Below are 18,389 nucleotides of genomic sequence, written 5' to 3'. Positions count from 1 at the left end.
TAAACCTTTAATCCACATTTATAGTACAAAAAATAGTATAGGGTTAATTTTTTTGTGGACTGGACCATTTCGTCTTGGGTTAGTAGCTAAATGAGATTGTGATCGATGTGTGTAATATCAGAAATCGTATAAACCTCCAGCTATTCATCTTGATTGATCACATATTTAAAAGAATAAAGAGTTTTGTAAACTTTAACAGTAACACTGTAACTTAATCAGCATTCAAATAGTCAACATTACGTCAGAGAACATCTGTACGTATCTGTTCCTGATTTAAGATGCATTCCGGGTAAAACCTCCCTCAAATAAAAAATGTCTAAACATTTAGTGGGACAACATCCATCCATGCAGCCATTACCTTGTAAGGATTGTGTTGGGGGGGCGGCTGGAGCGAACCCCAGCTGGCATTAGGCAAGAGGTGATGAGAACAGGTCGCTGGTGCATCATCGCAGGGGCAACACAGAGAAAAACATCCACTCGAGTACCACGTAAGAATCATTATTTAATGATATTTGTCTGATGATTGTGAACAAAGACAAGTAGAGATTTGCATTCAACATTTAATCTGAACTCTTACTGAGAAAATGAAGGGATGACGAGGTTTAAAAAAAAGAGGACCTGAACAGCAGAGGATCTCTGGTCGGGGGACCCCCAAGGGCCGTTGAGTGTTGCAGGGGGTCCCTGGCAAAAGGGGAATAATTGACTTTCACTTTATTTTCTTCCATATGTAAAACACTGTGTTTCTTAATGATACTTATATCACTTTCATTCATCAATTTGCCTCACAAAACAAAAGTGACTGTCATTAGTCCTTTAAAAGAGACGCACCTCTCTTCTTATTCAGTTTTCAGTGTTAGTATTGTGCTTTAAAATCCTGCACCCCTCACCCTCTGACCCTCCCCGAACCCCCCCCCCCCCAACAGTTCCTACTGTGCTTTCGCATTTGTTTCCCAGTCCGAGACACGTGTTGCATACCAGACGACTTGCAGCCTGATGCTAATCTGCTGCCAGTGTGATTCCTCCGTGCATTCTCCAGGTGGAATGTCCAATCCCTCATCTGCCGCAGGTCCCTGCCTGCCTGCGGCCCCCATGTGCCAGTCGACAACAAACAGCTCCGCGATAACACTTTGTGTAAACTTGTTTTGAGAGAAGGGAGATGGGGAAGTTTGAGTCTGTAATTCTTCACATCTTGAAAGTGGCAGAAATCAGAGGGTTGTTGTACGCTCACATAATGAATCAATTATACCAGCAGGGGGTGTTGTCCTACCAAACAAACCCGTCCTTCTTCATATCTGCCTTCCAGCTGTGGACATGATCCTCAGTGTCCTGTCTTTATTTGAGAAATACAATCTTGTAACTAAACACATTGGGACTAAATGGAAAGTCGGTCATTGCCGTAGCATTTCACTGACATCACTGCGTTTGTGTTACCTGGAAAATTACAGGTCATTTAATAACAGCTTCAACAAACACTGCTGCTTTGTCTGAGACTGATTTCACCCTCATTTCGATTTTTCCTTCCACCATCATATAAAACGTATAACACATTACTTATACATTATATAAGGCTTATGTCACTGTTGAGCAGTTTGATGCTTTTGTAAATAAACAGCAGACTATTTCACTTGTGGTAGAGATACTTTTGTGAGACAAGCCTCCCTGAATAATTGGAATCCTAGAGAAATATAAAAGCTGCGTCACAGACATAATTTCTTACATTAAAGGTGAAGGAGGAGCTTGTAGATACAAACTCACTGAGAATTATCGCCCATCTGTGTGCTCAGATCAGGAGAGAAAACATATGAGGGTGAGTAATGTGAAGAATGAAGTGAACACAGGGAACAGTTGGACTCTTGAAGGACGATACTCACTGTAGGTATCCAGAGTGGAGGTGTCACTCTGTGGCCGTGGTACTGAAGTGACAGGTGAGGGAGAGAGAACATTTACAGGACGTCTTACAGGTGATTCAGCTGCTGGACCCTAGAGAAGGATTCTTCCTCAGATCTATGAAGTGTTTGCGTGTTCATCAGCTCCTTCAGGATTTTCCTTCTGATTGCGTTTCTTATCCCTTCAACCTCATTTCATCAGAAACGCTGATCTGCCCAGAACCAACAGCTCACAGTCAACGTAGGAATCCAAAACGCCAGAGGCCCGGATATTTATGAGTCGTTGGAAAATAAAAACTCTGATTCATCAGGTGGCCACACACACACACAAACACACACACACACACACACACACACACACACACACACACACACACACAAGCAACTTTAAGTAAATACTTTTGCTCTGTTTCTTGCATTTCTTCATCAATGAACACACACATATGAAAAAGGCAACAATATATCAGTGTGTTCTTCTGATCCATTGACCGAGCAGCTTTAATCTAACAGCATCAGACAAGGATGTTGCTTAGCAACGAGGAATATTATTTATCTCTAAGTGGAATACCAAATAATGGTAATAATAATAAAAAATACACACAGGGTAAATTGTTATATTAAATGTTAAAACACTCCTGGTTGCACTTTTCTGTAAGACCTTGGCACTGCTGTGATGCAGCTACAGGTACAAGGCCTGAGGGTCACAGGCATCCGGCAAATACTATCACACAAACAATGGAAGTGTAGTAGTTTGAGAATTTTATTCAAAACAAAGTTAATAAGGGACTTTTTGGGGGATTCTGGGAAAGAGTTTACCATCAAAGACAGAGTTTCTCCAGATACTGTGAATCTTACATTTCTTCATTGAAGCTGATATCTCCTCACTGGAGCCACACAGTGTAGCTACACGGCCTTCAGGAAGAACATGAGTCATTGTAAAGGCTGAAGTGGCACCTCGAACCTTCACTCAGTTTGATTCAGCTCAGTGTGTGAGTCTCAATGTGCATCCTCATTTAACAAGAGTTAGTGAGGGAGGCTTTGTGTGGATGTGCCTGTAGTAGTGCTGCAGTAGTTTGTGTGTGTGTGTGTGTTTGTAAGAAACCCCCTTTCCCCTCTCCGAACTGCCGACTGTACAACAATGCCGCGGTCACCATAGTGAGTATCTTTAAGACAAGAAAGGCCTTGGTTGCCATGGCAACTGCGATGCCTCAGTGCGCACGGAGGGACAGAGAGAAAAATGTAGAAACAGAAATCAAGACTTTGGTTCACAGTTTGTGGAATATCTGTGTCTGCATTTATCTATGTTGATGTCCACATAAAGACAGTAAGACTGACGAATCGGCACTTGGTCACACAAACAAAGACACACACACACACACACACACACACACACACACACACACACACACACACACACACAAACCGACCGACCTGCATGTATCTGCAAAACCTTGATAACAAAGCTTCATCCCCCTCATAGCTACTGCAAAAATTCCAAATGCGTAAGATGCATTAGTATCTGGAATATTTTGTTCGGCTGCTGACTCCGTGTGTTGGCTCTAGATTCTAATTATCTGTAAGATAATAAGTGAAAGATTTGATCTGCCTCCTTGCATGAATCACCCTTCATATTTAATTAAATTTCCATCTGACCTTACTGAGGGTCTTATGCAAAAACAAGTTCATCTGCTGGAGAGCATGAGTGCGCTGAGTACATTTTTAAATAATTGTTTCCATTGGATCTTTATATTTCTTATGAATAAGTGAAAAGGTTGGCTTTGTGCATGATGCAAGGAGAAACCAAAAACCATCTGGAGTCATCAGCATTTGTAATTTAATTTCAGTGTGTAATTTTCCAATTTATTTTCAATTTATGTCCAAGATGAATCCTGGGGGAAAAGAAACAATGTGATTTGCTGATAACAGGACGACAAGTCAAGCCTGTAATTTATTATGTTTGTAGGGTAAAGTTTAAAATTATCAGGAAATAATAAAGTAATTTGTTGCATAAATCTCAGTATTGTTCTTCTAAATGTCTTGAAGATAAGTTAAATTGATAAAAAGTGCCGTGTTTGAATTTAGGTACTGTACAAATTGTGTTAAGGAATTATCAGCCTTTAAATCGATTCATCTTTTGAAAATGTTATTATTTGAGTTTCAGAGTTTTATGCCAAGTTTCTTTCTATTAATGCAACATGAGTTGTTGTTGACAAGCAGATCTGAGGCTGATGAGAATCGTACCATTCAAGCACTGGATACTGTGAGACACCCGGCTGGTGGAGCCGAGGTGATGATGTTTTCCTCCTTGAGATCGGATGCTCTGTTCAGTGTTCTTAGAAATAAACTCTTCTGAGTTCAGCTTAAACACTGTGTCAGTGTGCAGCCACTCAGAGTAAGAAGAACATGTTGTTTGTAAGAGATTAGGCTGAAGGGGGATAGAAGAGCTTTGGAGAGTCCGGCTGTTTACAGAGGGAGCGTTCCCCCCTCTCTCTCTGCTGGCCGTTCATTTCCTCTGCTGCAGAACCTCAGTGCCTCAGCCTCACTCAGCCTTCCCAAAAGGTAAACATGCTGTGCATCCAAAATCGTTCTCATTGACTACCTCTGTTTGTCTTCCGCTGTATTTTTATCTCAGTCATCCCGTCTGTCAGTCATAACGCTCTCGTGGTTATTTATGTGAATGTGCCCAAATCACTGCAGAGCTCATTTTCCCCATGACTGCATATCTAAACAGGATGCATGGGGGATAGCAGCCTCTGTGAGGATGTGGGAATTATTTTCCATTCTGAGGATTTTTTTTTTCTTATTGGTTGTATGATGTGCTTTCCAGATCTGTCTGCTGAATATTTTTCCTCCGACTGAGCACAATGCTACAAAATACCAGAAAATTATAAACGCAGGCTGCTTCACGCTACCTTCAAGGACGGGGATGATGATTAAATGATGCATCTGACAACTTGTTGCAGTGATGAGTCCATGGCGGTGACTCACACGCTGATCTGCTGCGCCACTGAAACCTGATACCAGTTTTAATCTTAGGGCTGATGGATGAAATGTTCTCTCTCTGACCTCGCACACAAGCTCCATTTGATGTTTGTTCTGAAAGTGTCTGAATCATGTCACGTGTTTTTTTTTTATCAGCAGATTAAGTGAGATGTTTTTTTTTTCAACTTCTGTTTCAAGGTCAACAGTAAACTCTGACACTCAACCTACACCCAGATATTTGAACGTCAACAATTCCAAGGTCAGGGACGAACTATGGGAGCCAGCGAGGCTATGTGCCTGGGACCCCCGCTGGTTGGTTTGGGCTGGAGAGGCCACTTGGATGTGTGTGTGTTGGTGTATACTGGGGAGGTTTTTATGTGAAGCGCTATAAAATAAAGTCTGATTTATTCATGTGTTTGTTTGTTTGTTCTTTGGTGCCAGGGGACCATGGGAAAAGCGAGCGAGAAATAGGAATATTTCTACTCGAGGGTTACAAAACTTCTGAATTTAATCCCCTACTTTAAATTTGTTTAAATAATATTTTTTTTTAAATGTTATTAGATTACCAATGTGTTTTGTTAAAAAAAATCGAGCGGTTCATTAATGATTAAACAACTAGTTTTATGAAGCAACTAAAGTGTCCTCTGATTAAGGGAACCCTTGAACTTCTCATGCTCTATATTTCCTCGTTGTTCATTGGTCAGGTTTCTGAATCGCTGATGTAGCCAATCAGCGACCATATAGTACAATAACCTACAGCGTTTCAACATTGGCGGGACGAAGGGAACCGCTGATAGATATCGAGTGGAAACACAGAAAGTACAAAATGAAACAAACATATGGTTAGAGTTAAAGTGAGTAAAGTTAATGTTTGGTGCTTGAGTCTGAAGCTGCTGATATGTATATCGTTCTGTTACCGTGTCGAACAGAAACGTAAGTCCGACATATATTACCCGGACGCCGCTAGCAGGTGACGCACCGATGCTAGCTTGTTAGTTAAAGCTGCTGCCAGCTGTGCTGAGAGGAGACTTCCTGTGTAACACGTGCGTATCGTCAGTATTTACAAACAAAGACGCGTGTGGACATTTTGAATTTTAGATTTTCTGGTAGCAGTAGCAGAGGAGGACGGGGTGCGCCGCGGCCGTGAGGAGTCTACCTGCAACACACGCACGTGCACGGCGTCCTGGACAGACTGAAATAACAGTGAGTAATCGCATGACACGTCACGTCACATGAAGGGTACACAACTACATGGCACTGGAGTGTAAAAATACTATACTCATACTTCTATGAATTTATTTTCAGCTGCTTAACCAGGTTCAGATTTGACTAAACTTGAAGTTTATTTAAATATCATATCACCATCATAATTGAGTTAAGATAGTTTTTTTTGTTGTTGTTGTGAATATAAGATGCCATTAGTACAATTATAGATTTGTGGTAGAATCCAATCGATTCTGGATTTGGGGTGGATGGGGTGGCATATAAATATATTTACCTATTTAGTTTAGTCCTTGTCCCATCCACTAACACTGAGGGGGCTGAGTTTGTGAGCACTGCAAGGAATGCACATACTAATAGAGCTAGTGTTGTATTCTCGCATATATTCCAGGCTTGAATGTTTCTAGGCTGCTTGCAGCTCCTTGTCTCACAGTATCTTTCCACTCTTGAACTGAATTTGTCTCTGTCATTGTCGTTCAACCTATTGTACACTATATTGTATTGCTGTGCTTTGTTTAGAAAAAAGTTTGCAGACACTGAGACAATGTTCACATATCCAGACAACTCTATCTTTTCCTTTTAATTGTTCTATCTAAACTCTGTGTTGCTTCAGTAATGAACCTTGATCCATGTTATAACTCTGCAGTGGGTCCTTGAATTTGATGTTTAAGAAGTTGTGGAACCCTGCTTATTTCAATAATGCAACTTAATATTTTAATAATAGCAAACGTGGAGGAGTGGAGGAACGTGACCTCAGATGATGCTTGTTTTTGCTTTTAGTCATATTGTTGCATCGTTCACACTAAAGGATAAAGGGAGTAGTTTCCCCCTACGGCATCAGTTCTGTTAGAATGATCCTTCCACCAGTGAAAAGTTAAACCTCTAGTTGCATTCAACAGTGATAAAGTACTTTTTTTCTGTTTTCAGTCAGTAATGGGAAAACCTGACCTACTTTAACAGTCTGGTCAAAATGAGGAACAGCACTGTGGCTCTGATCCTTGTTATTATGGGATTTTTGCCTCTAGTAATTAAGTGCAGGATAGCTGGGCTACTCCTTCCTGCTTCACCCAAGCTAAAGAAAGCTATTCCTTGTTTTTGTGTCCTCTTCCTGACTCAGCGATCTATTTGAAATTACTGGGTGTATTTAGTTGGAGGTTTTCTTTTTTAATACTGTGTAATGTCAGAAGTGGGTAACCCTTAGCTTTGCTATTCTTGGCCTGTGTGTGTGTGTGGAAGGAAGTGAAATAAGCTTTTATTTAATAGGTTTAAATTTCCGGCTTCACAGCAATAAAAATTATTAATTGAAAAGAGGTGTTTATTTTGATATTTTATATTTCCCTGCAGATTCCTGACTGTATGAGAGCAGGAGTGTGTGGAGTGATTTTATGTGTCTGTCAGTGCACTAGTTTAGAGAAGCAGAGGCACATAATGAACTGGGTGTTTCATTTAAATCCTGATAAGCTTAATATTCAGGACTGCAATGTGTCCTTGAAAGTTCATGAATTCAAGAAGTAGTCTAGGCTTAGAAGAAAGTTTTGTACTTAGACATCGAGTATTGAAAGTGTTTGAATTTTTACATTTTGTGTCTTTGTACTTCTTATATTTTACATATTTAACATCAGTAATTAGGCTCCTTGTTGCTGTTCATCTTAGTAATGTCTAAAAGATTTAAAAGATCCAGATTTAGACATGAATAATAACATGCAGCAGAGCCGTTGGTTGCAAATGAGTTTCAGGAGTTGGGTAACAGCTAGTGTAAGTTTGGTTTGCAGACACTACGTCACTCTAACTGGTTTTAGACATTTTCTGGAGGTTTGCCTTTCATGTATGAAGAATGCAGCAGGAGATTGTTCGGGCAGGAGTTCATATCAACAGGAACATTTCCAGAACATTCAGGGGGTGGCTCCTAGATAGAATATGCAGGAGGTAGGACATGGTGAATAAAATCTGCTCCGGAAAGCACAGCACAGTGAAACAGACGTCACTAATAGCCCTGAAATCTCGTCCATTCAATGGGACATCTTTGTTGGTGTCTTCTATTTATACAACACTTCTCTTTCATCCTGGTCATTTGTATTCTTCAATTTTTGCATTTGTTGTTTGCTTGACATGGCAGAAACATGCCCTCTCACTCTGTACTTTCCCTGCTATATTCTTTTCATGTATGAAGAATACAGCAGGAGATTGTTCGGGAAGGAGTTCATATCAACAGGAACATTTCCAGAACATTCAGGGGGTGGCTCCTAGATAGAACATGCAGGAGGTAGGACATGGTGAATAAAATCTGATCCGGAAAGCACAGCACATCGAAACAGACGTCACTAATAGCCCTGAAATCTCGTCCATTCAATGGGACATCTTTGTTGGTGTCTTCTATTTATACAACACTTCTCTTTCATCCTGGTCATTTGTATTCTTCGATTTTTGCATTTGTTGTTTGCTTGACATGGCAGAAACATGCCCTCTCACTCTGTACTTTCCCTGCTGTATTCTCACATGTGCAGCAGGAAGAGGTCAGGAGCAACTGACTCGTATATTTGTGTATATATATATATTAGCCTTGTTAGAATTGCAGGAACATTTTCAGGCTTCGGTGCATATCTTAAAGCAGCTTTTTTCAACGGTCTTGTTGAAGGCCTCCTTAATAGTCGAATCACATTCACAAAGATGTCAACCAAACATATGGACTCATTAGGTCTGGGATATAATGGTTTTAATTGAAAGTGAACAGCTGGTTGTTTTTTTCAGAGACAGGTCACACACTTGAGACAGATATTACAACAGTTACAGTTTGAACTACAGTATATTTCTTTGGGTTCTGTACACACCTAAGACACAGCAGTGCTTAAGGCAATATTCTATCTCACACTGTAGTTTACAGTATTAACATTAGAGCCATGAAGAGCCTCCCTGGAATGTGGCCATGTTAGGACGGACAGCATCTGCTTCTTTTCGTAGGTTTCGATAAAACTGCAGAAAATTTTCTCCCATGAGCCTCGACATGCTTTTTAATCTGTGCTTTGTTTCTGTGAGGCATAAGATCTTGTTAACATGTCTTAGCCCAACACCGGGAGCCGCAGTCCACTGCAGAACAGTTGAAGTCGACAGAACGTAGTAGACTTTGTTACAACATTTGCTTGAAGGACAGGATGTTGACAACTCTGGTAAATATTCAGAGTTGACGTGGGTAAAGGACAGTGGATCTACTTTAATCTAATAGTAGTTATCTGACCTTATTTTCCATTGCTGACACAAACACATGGGCCGAAGCACATCACAATATCCCCCTACAGACAAAATACAGATAGGAATCTTCTCGTCAGAAAAGCCTTTGATTTGCTGCATGCTAAAAGAGAGAGTTTGCATGCAAGTTTCACAATGCCCTCTTGAGTATTTATTTATTCAAAGAGTTAAATGAGAGGATTAAAAGTTGAGAACTTCATAATATTAATGATTCATCACAAACCATCTCGTATCTCATCTGTCTCCAGTATAACGTTGATCCAAATGAGCTCCAAATTTGGGCAAGAAATAATAATAAACATTTACAATTGGAGAGTGCAATGTTGAGAAGCTGCAATTTGGATCTTTTGATGGAACATTATTATAGAACAAGCAAAGAACACATTGCAATATTTACAAAAATGTATATATTTTTGTTCTTGTGTGATCAGACTATTTTGTGGGTCTCCCCTAGCTGCTGATCTTCGTCAGCATCTTGTTGATGGCCTGTTTGACATGTGTGGTGGAGCTGCGGCGCCTGGCCTTGCCCTGCACGGCCTTCCGGCGCCTCACCTCGCGGCAGAGCTCGTGAAAAGCCTCGGCCACCACACCACCCTCATCGGCACATGCTGAGCATTCATAGAAGGCGCACGCCATCTCAGCTGCCAGCCGCTCGCCTTCCTCTGTGCCAACCTGCCGGACATGGTCCAGGTCTGACTTGTTTCCCACTAGAACCAGAGGGACATTCTTCGGCTTCTTCACCTCTTCTAGGAGACTCCGAAGAGGTGCCACATCCTCGAAGCTTCCCCTGTCTGTGATGTCATAGACTATGATGAATCCATCCCCCCAACGCATGTGACCCTCCCTCTGCTGGATATCCTCCTGAAATAAAAAAAAAAAACAGATGATTCTCAAATTGGAATTTTCAAGCTTAAAAGAAAGATCTGTTCTGAACCTTTGTGTTTGTGACACTTTGAAGCATTTATGTTTTTCTGCCCTTTTGGCTTTGAAGAAAACAAATATTTAGTCTTTGCAGTTTTCAGCCAGGTTAGCTTGTATAACACTCGATAGTTCTCCTATCTAGTGTTTCATTTCTAACTCTTTCCACTCTCTCACAACTGCCTATGCTAGAAATGCAATATAGTGCAAACATTCAGGCATATGCTCTTAATTCGATAGTAGCAAAGCAGAAATATTTCATCTTGTAGTTCCGGTCTTAACTGTGAATACCCTGACTATAGGGAGGCGCACAGATTCTGATCTAACAGTTGTTGGTAGAGTAAGCTTAATAATACAGCATTCCTCCAGAGGACCAAGGAGAGTTTGGCGTTTGTCTAGCTGACCGACTGTTGAACCTGGAATTTATGAGCTACAAAGAAGACTTCAGCCCCACAAATCATCTTAGAATTAGCACCATGCTTTGATAAGATCAGAGTCAGGAGAAGTCCGACATTCACCACAGACACGTTCAGAAACATTCAGTCCTCATCCCAACGCCTTCTGAAAATAGACCACAGCGTGACGAGTGAGATGACTTGGCTGAAGAGTGGCAGGGGGAAGCCAGCTGCCAGCAGAACACCTACGCACCAGTGAAGCATATTTATCTTCGGCTAGTTCATCTCCATGGCCATGTTTCTGTCAGACTTCAGGAAACCACCATCTCTAAGTGCCATTCAGTCTCATATCCACTCCCACCGCTCTGACCTCAAGTGTCGGTCCAAAGTAAATGTCCTGTCAATACTCAGCTGAATGATTTCAGGTATGGATTGTTTTTCAAATTTTTCATCAATTTGGAATAAAATTGTTGTATATAAAAGAATTGAGTAAATTATATTTGTCAAAATTTACTAAGGGTTAATCAGGTAAAGTGTACCGTCCCACAGGCATACTAAACACACATGATATACCAATTAGCTTGCTAGTGCTGAGTCATCTAGGTTGTCTAGCTATGAGCTACGACTCCAGTAGTTCCAGATTCAAAATCCAGTTCAGATGGTGTGTGTGTGTGTGAGGAACAGAGTATTGGTAATGATAGATGATGTGGTGGTTTAGGAGGTTTAGATTCAACCAAGATTTGAAAAATTAATGCAGCTTTCCAGATTTCCACTTGAGCAGTCACTGTTGGCGGGGGACTAAGGGTGTTTACTTTTTGTATTTTATGTATATATATACAAACATTTCGTGATGATGGTATCATCTACTGAACGACAAATGTTTGACAAGTGGTTTGATCCTTTTTCTCACCTGCCCTGCAGTGTCCAGAATCTCCATGGAAACAACCTCATCATCAATGTTGGCTTGATGCCGATATGTAGATTCTGTAAGACACAAAGGACAAGAGAATTCAATCCAGTGAATCATTTGATACCAGTGACACCTGAGTCCACCTTACATGCAGGAAATGGTTAGGGAGAGTAGGAGAGGAAACCCAGTAACAGAGGACTGGGGACCTGCTGCTCAAGGTGTATGGTATATGGCCTAATCATTTGCTATAGGGTCGCTCCTGGGCTACATTCTTAGCATGTTCTCGGCTACCGTGTTCTCTTCTCAGCGGACATTCTCAGCAGGTTGTTGGACCCTCCGTGTTGATGGGAGATGGCTGACTCCCACAATGACCTGAGATGGCCTGAGCTTCAACTCTAGCTGGCCTGAAAAACAGGATAAGCGCTGCTTATTCCTGGCCCAGGAACACAGGTGTGAACTGTGACTGTGACCTTTCATTCCACCTTGGACAGGGCAGAAGTTATCTGCCCGAATTGCTCCCTTGTAAAAAACTCCCATCTGTGTAAACACTTTGCAGAGCGCACCGACACAAACCCCCAAAGCCTTCTTGTAAAGACAGATTGTGTATGATTTCACCGTCATTGCTACCAGATGGGTTAAGCCGGCACTTTATCAAAGCTTCTTGAGGTTGTGACTCCAGTCTCGCAAGTGTTTCATCTTGTGAGTCATATCCTGCCTGTTGTGTTGCCTCTTGATGCGTGGTGATTTTGTCAAGGGAGACCATTGGGAATCTTTTTTCGCTTTACAAGCAAGAAGAAATTCAATATATGAAGAAAGAGATCAGACTTGAACTTTTTCCGTTCATCGAGATTTTTAAAAGGTATGTGGCTGGTTCTGGAAGCATTTTTCCTCACTACCATTTCAGTTTCCTTTTAATGACAACTCTATCGTACTTATGAAATCAAAATAGGAACACAATAAATATATGAATACGTTTTTAGAGTAGTATCTTATTTCTGGTGCAGTGTCTGCCAGTGGATAGCTGTAATAAGTAGCGTGAAGTTTGTGTCAATTTATTTCTCACCAAACCACCATTAACGAGATGAACTTGAGAGTGCGTTTTTGTCATTGAGTGTGAGCATACAACTTTTTCCTGGAAGCACTCCTGATCTGACTGGGAACTGATTTACTAATCTGTCGAACTGATATTGTGATATAGTGAGGTGGTGTAAACTAATTGTCTGGTGAACTATCAAATTGTATCTGAAGTCTACTATCTTTTTTGGTTAGCTATGAACTCAGCAACTTGGTCAAGCTTGTCCAAATTTTACACCCTCACATTGCACACATTTCAACATTTCATGCGAGTTATCAGTATGTGAGTAAACACTGGAAGTTGCATAGGTTGTGCAAAAGTTAGCATTTTTGCTAACTTTACTTATTGAATAACTAGCTAACATATCATGTTTGTGTTGTGGCCACAGGCCATAGGCCACAACACAAACTACTCGGAAATAGTTTTTAATTCAGGTTAACGTGAGAATTGAATTAGAATTTTAACTTTCTCAGGGAATATGTGCTAAAACATTTAAATGTTTTTCCCTTTATGACTTAACTGCCACACCAATGATTTACAACCTGTTGTACTCCCTGTACAGTGCTAAGTTGAAAAACTTGTGTAAACGGTGATACATAAGACCTGTCAGAAAGATGTTCAGACTTTGCGATGAGAGCATTTTAAAGAGCAGGTCTGAAGCTGTGCTGCTGCTCCAGTCCCTGCATGTACACCCCCCTGTGTCCCAGGTGTGCTCTCTCCTCCAGGATAAACTGCGTCCTGTGACGTAAATGAAATGTCACAGAGAGCCAGAGGCGGAAGTGGGACGGCGATTTATAGCTATTTTGCCAGAGGCATGAGGAGCATCTCTGAGGAGTACCAGAGTCTTGGCACTGAGACTCATGGGACTGCCTATTTCAGGAGCCATCACTCTGTCAGCTGCAAACACCAGCAAATCGGTCTATGTCCACCCCCTCTGTTTATCTGTTGCTAAATGTACTGATAGGGGGCAGGGCCAGGATGATTTATCCAGCCCTGCTATTCTTTCTAAAGGTCTTGGAAAGAAACAAATGCAGTAATTTTCCTGGCACCAAGCAAATTATCCCTTATAATTCAAAACCCCTCACTGCTTGCAGTGCTTTGGCAGGAGACAGAGAAAGTGTCACGCCAGACTCCAAGTGTCAAAAACAAAAGCCAGTCAGCCAGGTCATCGGTGCGTGCTGCTCTAAATTCAACTAGATCAATATAAAGCCTATTTTATAGTTACTTATCTTCCAAATATTCTCACCAGAAATGTTATTAAGGCTCACATCTGATGCAGTATTGGAGGTTATGATGCCAAGCTGAGCCAAAGGAGATACAACTGTAGGTAGCCTGTGAACATGGGAAGAAATCACTATTGCACTATTTGCCCATTAGTATTCTGAGCAGCTGCTGTGCCACAGTGAATGAGATCCAACTGGTCGACTGAAGAGTATCTAATACCCACAACATACACAAACTTAGACAGCCTATTAATGAGTGTATGTGGCAAGACTGTCATAAGCAGTGATCCAAACTTTTATGTCTGTAATATGAGATGGTGCAATTATTGTTGTTTAGTAAACTGTACATTTAACTTAATTAATAGATTAAACTGCTGTCACATTATTCTGAGATGGCATCAAGCTAGTTATGTTGAACTAAGGCCCATCATTATCTTTATACAGTAGAAAATGCTTATAGTGATCATGTTTGTCCCGGGCCAAATTATGACTACAAGCGGTTGATAAACTTTAAACGAATTGCTTAGCTTCTGTATCATAGTCCCAGATCTGGAGGGAAAGGTAACACTGGCGTATTCAAGTCAGCTGACTTCTCTGAACCACTACAGTTTAAACGTCGGATCAGCACTGATCATCACATAATGATCGATACTTTACTTCACTGAGTTAAATCTTTCTTTATAGCTGTGCATTAATTCATCAGCCCGTCCTGGTTGCTCTTTTCCTCTCTCTTGCGCTTACATTTGTACTCAGAATACTGAGTCTGGAGTTCTCTCCTCTGGAAACCTTTCAGTTCCTGGTAGCTCTGTTTATATTTTCTCACCTTAAGACCTCAAAATATCAACAACCATCACAGGCACGAGTTGTGACACAGACGCCATAATGGCTACAAGATTGTGATCATCCGGTTCTTACATGTAAGGGGTGACTAGTTTTAAAAATAGTGTGGTCTGCCTATGCTGGTAATTGCATTCTGCTGAGATGTTGCACCTGAGGTTTCCTCAGAAACAGATGTGGTGTTGAGTCGAGCACCATGTGAGCAAACCAGAGCCTCTGACTGACTGTGTGCAGCCAGGAAATTAAAGCACCTTAGAGAGGAGGCGTGATGCCTATGTGCACTATAATTACAGTTGATGAAATGACCTCAGTGTATATGGAAACCTATTTTATATTCTGCACCCGGGCAGGAAAAACATTCATAGCTTGGCAAGACTAGTATATAGCATCACCTTGAGTTCAGCTTTTATTCACCAAAACTATATAATCTAATCCACCAATCCACTAATAAATACGTCTGACTTTACTTTTGTGATGTTTTTTTCACTCGCATTTGATACATTATGAAGTGTGGCTAATTCTTTACTTTTTAAAAATATTTTCCATGTTATTATGCTGGTAGTGTTCCTTGTGTTTACACCTTTTAATATAGCATTTTAAAATAAATTATGAATATATATTTGACCAAGAGCTCATATCCCATTGAAGTTTAGTTTCATATCAAGAAAATGTTTTGCCATATGAATAGACGCAATTCCTTGGCTTATGTAAGTTGTTGCAAAAGCAGCAGTTACTTCATTCCATCTTGAGGTAATGAAGTGCATGGCATTCTGCTTCTGGTCACGGCCAGAAGCAGAATGCAACGTCAAAGTCTAGTGATTTGTTCTGAGCACTCAATTGTACTTGTTGTACTATGCTGTCATCTGTAAACTCATTCCATACTGTTTGTTATGATGCTTGCATGGATGGTAAAAGAGGTTAGTGGTGTTTCAGTTTATATTTTTAAGGTTAGGCGACAGTATTAATGGCAGCACCAGTGGTCATTAAAACAGATATCTGATTGTCTTACCAAGTGTTGGGTCGTACTCCCAGATGAAGCGTCTGGTTAGAAATCTCACCACCAAAGCTGTAGAGAACAACAGACAAAAACATGTTGAGGTTAATCGTTGTGCTTATTATCAGGTTTCGGGCCTAATATGACATCCACTACTTCAACAGCTAATAAGCTATGGATAAGGTCCCAAGAAGCCACATGATCCAAAGCCCTTCATCAGACTTTTCATCTAAATGCTAATTTGAGCAGTTCCACATCATTAAGGCAGAGTTCAAACAGCCTTCAGGATGAAGCATCGGCTCTCAAAGTTCATCATCAGCGGCATCTCTCATATGGGCTATTTAGTCTGCCCTTTACAACATCACCCTTCATCATCAATAAAAAAAAAAAAGCATCCCCAGCAGGTCAGTGACTCACTCCCTTAATGGCTTACCGTCAGCAAGTAATCTGCCGCATTGACATTTTTATTTCCTTTTATTTGACAGAATTGGGAGGCTCTGCCTGTGTGTGGATCACACAGAGCTACAAACCAGTGTGTTTGCTGTTGTGTGTCACGACCTGTTATCACCACTTTGAAATGTGGTTCTAGGATGGTGATGCAAAAGGTTTTAGGGAAGTCTTGAAGATTTACAACACTTAAAATACATCACCACCCATTCAAGATGTGACCAAAACAAAATTTGGATTACACTCTGATTTGTCTTATCATTACACTCACACCCCCCATGGATTTATAAAGTGTCTGAGGGAGGCCTCTGTGGGACTTCTATGACGCATGACACTGCATGTGTTTTGTTTTATGTTGTTAATATTGTGAGAGAAATTCACAAGACATAAGTGGCAGACAATTACAAGTATCTTACTGTGAAGAAGAAATGGAACCCTAGTGGATTAGAATAAGTCACTGAAGAATGAAAATGGGCAGGATCCAAATGCTTACATAATGGTTTGTCTTGCACATTTGGCGTATGCGACAAAATCAGTAGAGCATTAAAGACCGGCAGAGCCTCTCAGTTCACATGCATATTTTTCCAATTATGATTTAATTTAGTAGTTGAACTCAAAAAATGATATATGTGATGGTGAACCAGCTAATTCTGCCTCTTTATTTTGGTAGTATAAGGGCTGCAACTTTCGGCGCATGTTATTATGTGCATTGAACTTCTAGGCTATGGATCATAAGTAGCCATGAACGTACTCCACAGGCAATGGGAAAGGTGTCAATTGTATTGTTTTTAACGCAGGTTTCCATGCATTTAAATTATTGCATTTACCTTTACATTTGTCTCTAAAAGTTGTAAAGGCAGGAGCATTTCCTCCTCAACAGGACAAGGAACCACACTTTTTTAAAAAAATATATTTAATTAACACCTTCATGACTTTATCAGTCCCATACAAAAGCATTTCTTTGGGGCATTTGGCAATTGTTTGCTAAGACACATCAACAAGCAACTGTTCACACTTCAAGTCCACTTCTCTACAGGAGTTGTCATGTGCCTGAATGACTCCCAAAGGGCCCGAATGGTCCACTTGAGTCCAGGCAGGTATCTGTGTCCTTGTGATCTCATTGATGTGCAGCTTATGGAAATGAGACAATGGAGAAAGAGCTCTGCCATTGAACTGGGGGAAAAAACATCCATCTTGTTTGAGCCTGTCTTTGCTCATAATTAGCCACAACAAACAATGGGAGGAAACCAATTATCTCAGCCGGATCGTCTCTGCCACGTTTCATTACTTTTCTAAAGAACTCAAGTCCAGTATTTGAGATCATGTCAGTGGTTGATGATTCAATTTGTCATTTGTATGAATGGAGTAGCTACAGAGAACTTGACCCTGGTTTCGTTGTATTACGTATTTTCTGTTGCAGAAGTCCGATACCCGTTTCTTCTCTGACCACATTTACTTCTCTTGTTCGGTGCAGAATTTTTCCCACTGAGGTTATTTCGTGCCGTTTCTGCTACAGTGGCCTGGATTCCAGGTAGACAGAACAACCAATGGGGTGTGAAGTCCTTTCCTCATTAGAGGTAACTTTATCTCCTGCTTTTCACTGCCACTGGAAAGAAATGTACACTTGGAAGAATGGAGCCTTTGTTATCGTGCGTCAGTATGAACGTTGTGGCCCAGATTCACTAAAGGTTTGCACAAGGAATAGTGTGCTCTGAGCTGACCAGATAACAAAGACAGGCAAATGTGTGCAGTGAGAGGAAAGCTTAGATCGGTGCTGGTTAAGAAAGAAGAAGCCTCTTTGCATCTCTCAGTCAAACTGCTTCGAAGTCTTCAGTTTTGTTGTCCGTTTTCCATTTAATTAGATTGAGAATTAGCTGAGTGGTGATAAAGGTTCTCCAATCTCAAATTTCAGATCAGGTGGCACAACTGTAGCTCACCTGGTTAAGCAGCAGCCCATCATCCCAGCTCTGTCTGTCTCCACTGTCCGTTAAAGGCCAAACAGCTATAAGAATTATTAAACCTAAACCCTAACCCAAAATCAAATCAAATCACACGTCATTCCATTGCACTAACTTGCTGAATGACGTGAAGAAAAAAAAAACATACAATCAGTAATAGACAAAGTTAGCAGTTAGCCAATACAAGTAAATTGTATGTAGCAGCTAAATAGCCACATTTTCTTCAGCACTTGATTGAAAGCAAAACAAAGCTACATTTCAGACTTAATTTTGCCAAGTAGCCAAAAACACAACTCGGGG

General features: G+C 40.8%; 1 protein-coding gene and 1 long non-coding RNA gene across 3 annotated transcripts in view; one reads left to right on the top strand and one right to left on the bottom strand.

Moving 5' to 3' along the window:
* Positions 1–5,636: 5,636 nt before the first annotated feature.
* Positions 5,637–9,920, top strand: LOC133948652 (uncharacterized). Its single transcript, XR_009920080.1, has 3 exons — positions 5,637–5,722; positions 5,967–6,071; positions 9,787–9,920. It is a non-coding gene; the product is annotated as an uncharacterized LOC133948652 (long non-coding RNA).
* The window catches only part of rerg (RAS-like, estrogen-regulated, growth inhibitor), a 31,582-nt gene continuing 21,978 nt past the window's right edge, over positions 8,786–18,389 (bottom strand). For both annotated transcript variants that reach the window (XM_062382551.1, XM_062382552.1), the window contains exons 3-5: positions 15,700–15,756; positions 11,556–11,629; positions 8,786–10,193 (exon numbers count right to left, since the gene is read on the bottom strand). In XM_062382551.1, the coding sequence (XP_062238535.1) occupies positions 9,783–10,193; positions 11,556–11,629; positions 15,700–15,756 (542 nt within the window). In that variant the 3' untranslated portion in view covers positions 8,786–9,782. The remainder of the gene's footprint in view (positions 10,194–11,555; positions 11,630–15,699; positions 15,757–18,389) is intronic.

Source organism: Platichthys flesus, chromosome 23, assembly GCF_949316205.1.
Source record: "Platichthys flesus chromosome 23, fPlaFle2.1, whole genome shotgun sequence".
NCBI lineage: Eukaryota > Metazoa > Chordata > Actinopteri > Pleuronectiformes > Pleuronectidae > Platichthys > Platichthys flesus.
This window is presented reverse-complemented; position numbering and strand designations above follow the sequence as displayed.